The 6,388-nt window shown below is 33.3% G+C and overlaps 1 protein-coding gene across 1 annotated transcript; it reads left to right on the forward strand.

Annotated features, from left to right (window-relative positions):
- The first annotated feature begins 2,971 nt into the window (after positions 1-2,971).
- LOC147802129 (52 kDa repressor of the inhibitor of the protein kinase-like) lies at positions 2,972-4,691 on the forward strand. Its single transcript, XM_087153785.1, has 3 exons — positions 2,972-3,272; positions 3,423-4,223; positions 4,291-4,691. The coding sequence occupies exons 1-3, from the start codon at positions 2,972-2,974 to the stop codon at positions 4,689-4,691; spliced, it is 1,503 nt and encodes a 500-aa protein (XP_087009911.1).
- Positions 4,692-6,388: the final 1,697 nt, after the last annotated feature.

The following is a 6,388-nucleotide window of genomic DNA, read 5'->3' on the forward strand; positions in this document are numbered from 1 at the left end:
TAGTGTTTAAGAATTTAAAACCTGTTTTGTGTTGTTTAAGTATTTTAAGAGGTGATTTTCTATTTAACGAATTTTCCATATAACGAGCTTATTATTGGTATTAAGTGATTTTGTTAAATAGAGGTCCGACTAAAAACAAGACTATTTGTGAAATTATGAGATACAAGTACTTGTAAAATGCTAACTTTTTTCTGTAATCATGAACTAGAAATTAAAGTGATGTTAAATACAAAATAAATTTTAAAAAATCGTTCTTTCTTATAATTTGACAGTCAAATCTAAATCATTGTGTCATCCGATGCTGTTTATTATCATTATTATTTTATCACCTTTTTGTTTACTCTTTTTCCTCTTATTTCTTGAAGCTTTTTTTCTTTTTTAAGTATTTTTTCTTTCTTTTTCTTTTCCATGTTCTCCTGTTTTAATGTTTTTTAGATCTTTCAGCCTCTTGAAATTTTTGCCATTTCTCTGAAGTTAGTGCAAAAGGTAATTTATTCGCTTTTCTTCTTATTTGACCTTTCTTTTTATCATCAATATTTGGCCAATGTAAATGGCTCTTCCAAACTTCTTCTGATTTTTCAGCAACATTTCTAGAATGCCTTTCTCGAAAATAGACGGGGGAAAGGTGTCTTGAAGTTTGAGGCAAATCCATCTCTTGTTGACTTATATCTAGAGGATCTTTAGAAGTACTTATTTTACTTACAGAATCATTTCTTTTTTCAACTAAGAGAATCAGCATGAGGACTCATTTCAAATTCGATATCTAATATTCATTCATTATCAATACTAGCTTCAGTTCCTAAGTTTGACTTAACCAAGTGATCTTCTTTTAATACGTGCTTCTTCCATATTGGAAAAAGTACAGGCTCTTGGACATTTTCGATATTAGACTCTTCCGTCAATGCTGTGTTAAAAATTTACAACATATCTTGAGGGATTTCCCTCTCAAGCTTCTGAAGAAATTGTTTTGAAGAAATTTCTGTTTAACTTTGTTTTTTGTTGAGGAACTTACTTCTAAATTCTAACATTGCAAAGTAGTTTCTATAAATTATATAATCACGTTGCTATCCTATAATGATAGCTTATTAGGAGTTCTTGGTGCAAAAGCCAGCGAAAAAATGTTCTATTTTTATGATTATATTTAATTAGTTTTCGATTTGTAAACATAGTTTATTAAGTTGCCTAACATTTGATGTAACTACACACCCCGTTAATAAATATAAATTATAATTTTTTCATAAATTAAGCTATTAAATTAACATTTTGAACTGAAATTATTTTAGGAATTATTCATACAATTTTTAACAAAATTTCGGTTGTCCTCTATATAGCAGAATTACTTATCCTAGAGTCATGTAAAATCATATATCACACATTACTGTTCATTCACTGGAAGTATTCCCAGGGTAGGAATATGCCTGTTTCTTCACTGGTTAGAAGCTGGTTTTTGTCTTTTAAGCAGAATTTTGATGTATAATATGACTAAAAGTACAAGAAAATTACGAAATTTCTTTTATTTTCATTAACTGAGAAATGAACCCAGTAAAGAAACATTTGTTCCTTCACTGGTTTTTCATCGTTTGGTGATCCAGTGAAGGAACATGCCTGTTCCTTCACTGGTTCGAAGTTGTTTTTTGTCTTTTAAACAGAATTTTGATGTATAATATGACTAAAAGTACAAGAAAATTAAAAAATTTCTTTTATTTTCATTAACTGGGAGAAAAACCCAGTAAAGGAACACTTGTTCCTTCACTGGTTTTTCATCGCTTGGTGATCCAGTGAATAAACACCCCCTTATCTCAGTACTTGATTATGCTATGGTGCTTTAAAAAAAATAAAACGTAACTTCAATAACTATATTTTGAATTCTCTTTTTCACAGTGAGAAAAATAAGACTACTACATGCAATTAATTCCACTTCAAACATATAAGTACAAACACTCACCTTATAATTTTTTCAACGTTGCAGAGACAATAACAAATTCAAAAATTTTTTCAGAGAAATCTATTTGACCAGGTAATCCAAAATATTGCTAGATGACTTCCTATTGTTTGGCAGTAAGCTATTGTTACCAATCAATCTAAAGAAAAACTTTCAAATTCTTATTTTTAATGAATATATATGAAATGTTCCTTCACTGGGTAGTGTTCCTTCACTGGTTGGTTTACCCTACATAAATAGTGCTTCTTTTCTTCCGTTTCTAACAGCTTTGCCCATTTCGTTTTTGAGGTGATTATTTACTTTGTTAGCAATTTTAAATGCGAATCGTATGAACTGCTTTTCTTATTCAATACTGAAAGTTTTTTTTATATTTTCAAGTTTCAAATTTGCTTTAATTTTTAAAACTTTCCTCTGTTTCACATTTTCATTAAAAACATAATTTTCATTGCAGTTTTAAATGAATCAGTTATCGAAAGTGGAAGTGATCCGATGTTAAAGGATATTTCGCGTTTAGAGCATAGTAAAAAACACACTGATGAAGGAAAATGGGAAATTTTAAAAAATCGTTGTATGCCAAATGAATCATTTAAGTTTCCTACTAGTGGAAAAAGAAAATTAAAATTTCAAAGAAAATGGCTGTTAGAATTCCCTTGGTTAGAATATTCAGGAAATTTGGACGTTGCATTTTGTCGATATTGTTTTTTCTTCTGTAGTGAAGAAGTAGGTAAGGGGAGCCATACAGTGCCAAATTCTCTTGTGAAAAAGCCTTTTAACAAATGGAAAAACGCTAAAGAGAAGTATAATTATCATCAAAATTTAGACTATCACAAAAATGCATGCGTGTCTGGGCAACATTTTATAAGCATTAATGAAAATAAAATTCCTAACATACATCTTCAATTTGACACTGCGAAACAAGTCACAATTAAAGAAAATAGAAAAGTGTTAACATCAATCATCGAAACTATAATTTTAATAGGCAAACAAGAATTAGCTTGCCGTGGTCATTGTGACTCCGGACCGATAACGATGAAAGCTCCATGCCACAATGATGGAAATTTTAGATCTCTACTGCGCTTTCGAATGGCAGCGGGGGATGAAAGTCTAAGGCAGCATTTTGCTCGAAAGGAAGCCGCTTCTAAAAGACGCTACGTAAGTCCTCAAATCCAAAATGAGCTCATTGAAATTTGTGGAAGGACTATTTTAAAAGAGCTTGTTGTTAAGATCAACAAGTCTGAATGCTTCAGCATATTAGCTGATGAAACTCCAGACGTTAGCGGGGTTGAACAATTATCACTGTGTGCCCGATATTTAGAAAAAACCGAGCAAGGTCTAGTTTTGAGAGAAGACTTTTTGACTTTTGTGCAAGTTGATGACGTCACTGGAAGAGGATTATCAAATAAATTAATCAATACTTGCAAAGAATTAAATTTAAATTTGCAAAGAATTGAATTAAATTTAAAATTGAAATTTTTAAAAGGTCAAGGATATGATGGCGCGTCTTCAATGAGCGGAAAGTTGCAAGGGTGTGCAGCTCGTATTAAGGAGATGTATCCACAAGCTTTATACGTTCATTGTGCAAGCCATTCTCTTAACTTAGCCTTAAGCGATACATGTGCTAATTCCTATTTGAGGAATGCCGTAGGCGTTATAAAAGAAGTGATTTACTTTTTCAGGCATTCATGCAAAAGGGAAGCCATTTTACGAAATGAAATTAATGAAATAAATAATGAGGTTAAAAAGCAACGTTTAACGAAATTGTGTGAGACGAGGTGGACAGAAAGACTTGATGCAGTTATTACGTTCAAAGAACTTTTTATTCCAATATTTTACTCTCTGGAAAAAATTCAGGAATCAGGAGACAACGAGTCTTCAAAGAAAGCGTACATTTTGTTACAGTCTTTAAAAGGTGGGAATTTTATTATTTCTTTGATAGTGATCCATGAGCTTTTTTCCTTTACTCACAGGCTATCAACATACTTACAAGGAGTAAAGGTTGATTTAGTATCCGCTGTGGATATGGCAGATGATTTAATAAACCTGTTTAAGAGTGCACGTGAAAACGCCGAATCAAAATTTAAATCTTTATTTGAAAATGCGACTGAATTTGCTGACGAAGTTGGAGAAGAGCTCAAAATTCCCCGCCTTTCAGCAAAACAGAGGAATAGAGGAAATTATCCTGCATTGTTCTCCCGAAGATTATTACAGGAAATTGATATTTATTCCTGCTTTAGACCACATTATTTGCCAATTAAATATAAGATTTGCTGCCCATCGAAAAGTACTCACAAGTATTCAAAACATTTTACCCGTTTCAGTAGTAAAATTGAGTGAAAAACAAATTGAAGGGTGTTTGAAAGAAATTTTAACGACATGGCCGGACATATCAGACGTTGCAGCTGCTAATATTATTGTTAAGGAAGTTTTACTGTGGAAGCAACGTTGTACTCAACCTTCAGACGCAGAAAGGCCCCATTCATTTATAGACGCAATAAACTTCTGTGATGAACTTTTATTTCCACACGTCTACAACATCTTAAAAATAGGAGCTACCTTACCTGTCACTGTTGCCAGTGTAGAACGCAGCTTTTCGACTTTGAAAAGAATTAAATCATATTTGAGAAACTCCACAAAAGAAACTCGTTTGAACGGACTGGCTCATTTAAGCATACATCGGGAAATTGAAGTAGATATAAATAATGTTATTAACATCTTTTCAGAATCTAAACATCGAAACATCTTTTTGTAACACCTATCAATTTATTTGCTAAAATATATGTACCATATACTAGTACTTGATAATATTTATATATTTTAATGATTTTGCTTTATATGCATCTTATAATTTATTGAAACGAGATATTGCCTGATAGGAAGATATATATATATATATATATATATATATATATATATATATATATATATATAATTTGTATGTGTGTGTCAAAAGTAGATAACCCCCCCCGAACATTCATCAAAACTACGCCACTGTAAGACGATGTCGGTTAAAACAAGGACAAATGGTTAAAATGTGATGAACCGTAAGTAAAACATTACAAGAGTCGCATTTGGGAGGAGATTCTCCAAACAACAGATGAATATGCGTAAGTCGAGTGTGGCCGATTCTGAGACGATTTAGCTTTACATCTGCATTACGTAGACGCAATACAGGTAATGGATCTATATATGGTTTGATGTTATAGAGTTTATTTTGAGTTTGAAGGTCCCAATGCTGTTGCCAAAGGGACGAGATGAGCTGCCGAACATGAAGTTTAATGTCTGAGAATGGTACAGATATTGTTAATTCAGTAGTTGCAGATCGTGCTGCAGAATCAGCCAACTCATTCCCTGGTATACCGACGTGACTTGGTATCCAGCAAAATGAAATATCAAATCCCTTCTTGTGAAGAGCGATTAATAAATGATTAATGAAGCATAAGATTGGATGAGTATCGCTGCGAAAATTTTCTAACTGGCTCAAAACGCTCTTACTATCGGAGTATATCAAATACTTTCGTTCGGAGCGTGAAGAAATCAGCCGCAGTGCCAAAAGGATGGCAACAGATTCAGCAGTGAAGACGGAACAAATATCTGGGATCTTGTAGCTATGAGTATCATCAGCGATGATGACACCACAGCCTACGTACCCCGCCGATTTTGATCCGTCAGTATATACAGGCACATACTCAAAATATTGATGACGATGAGAGTTGAATATTTGTTGATAAATGACGGATGCAACATTAGATTTACTGTACAACATAAATGGGGAATAAAATTGATATGGTGCGATGATCCAGGGTGGTATGAGAAGGTGATCTACTGATTGTGTTGTTATGTCACAAATGTCAAATGTTCGTATGATTGAGCGCACGCGAGCATGAAATGGACGGACGTGTGAAGGTCTAGCGTCATACAATCGTTCCAAGCTTAATGGAAAGACATCTTGCTTTAGAGGATGAGATTTGTAGGACCTCACACGATAGTAATATGCCAATGATAACTGCATGCGACGTAAATCGAGAGGTGATTGGTGACAAATAACATATAAACTCTCAACTGGTGAAGTACGGAATGCACCACTACATATACGTAAAGCCGTATGATGTACTGTATCTAAACGCCTTAAGTTGGAAGCAGTAGCAGTACCATAGACTGCACAAGCGTAATCTATACGTGATAGTATTAACGCTTTGTACAGTCTGAGTAGGGCGATACTATCCGCACCCCAAAAGGTATTCGACAAAACGCGTAATATATTCAAAGTCTTCTCACACCGTTTTCTTAGATGTAAAATATGAGGCTTAAAAGTGAGTTTGTGATCAAATATAACACCTAAAAACTTTAATTCGGATACAACGGGTATAGTAATGTTGTTAATAGATATAACAGGATCAAAATGTATTCTGCGTAATTTACAAAAGTGAATGCAAGAGCTTTTAGCGG

The sequence above is a fragment of the Parasteatoda tepidariorum genome, chromosome 10, assembly GCF_982258835.1.
Source record: "Parasteatoda tepidariorum strain Cologne lab strain chromosome 10, Ptep-v5.0, whole genome shotgun sequence".
Classification (NCBI taxonomy): Eukaryota; Metazoa; Arthropoda; class Arachnida; order Araneae; family Theridiidae; genus Parasteatoda; species Parasteatoda tepidariorum.

What these genes read in the sequence shown, in the direction of transcription:
- LOC147802129 (XM_087153785.1), top strand. Translation starts at nt 2,972, where the DNA reads ATGAAAGCTCCATGCCACAATGATGGAAATTTTAGATCTCTACTGCGC. An exon ending in TTTAGAAAAAACCGAGCAAG is followed by an intron (nt 3,273 to 3,422) that starts GTCTAGTTTTGA and finishes AATTTTTAAAAG; the next exon opens with GTCAAGGATATGATGGCGCG. An exon ending in GATTTGCTGCCCATCGAAAA is followed by an intron (nt 4,224 to 4,290) that starts GTACTCACAAGT and finishes AACAAATTGAAG; the next exon opens with GGTGTTTGAAAGAAATTTTA.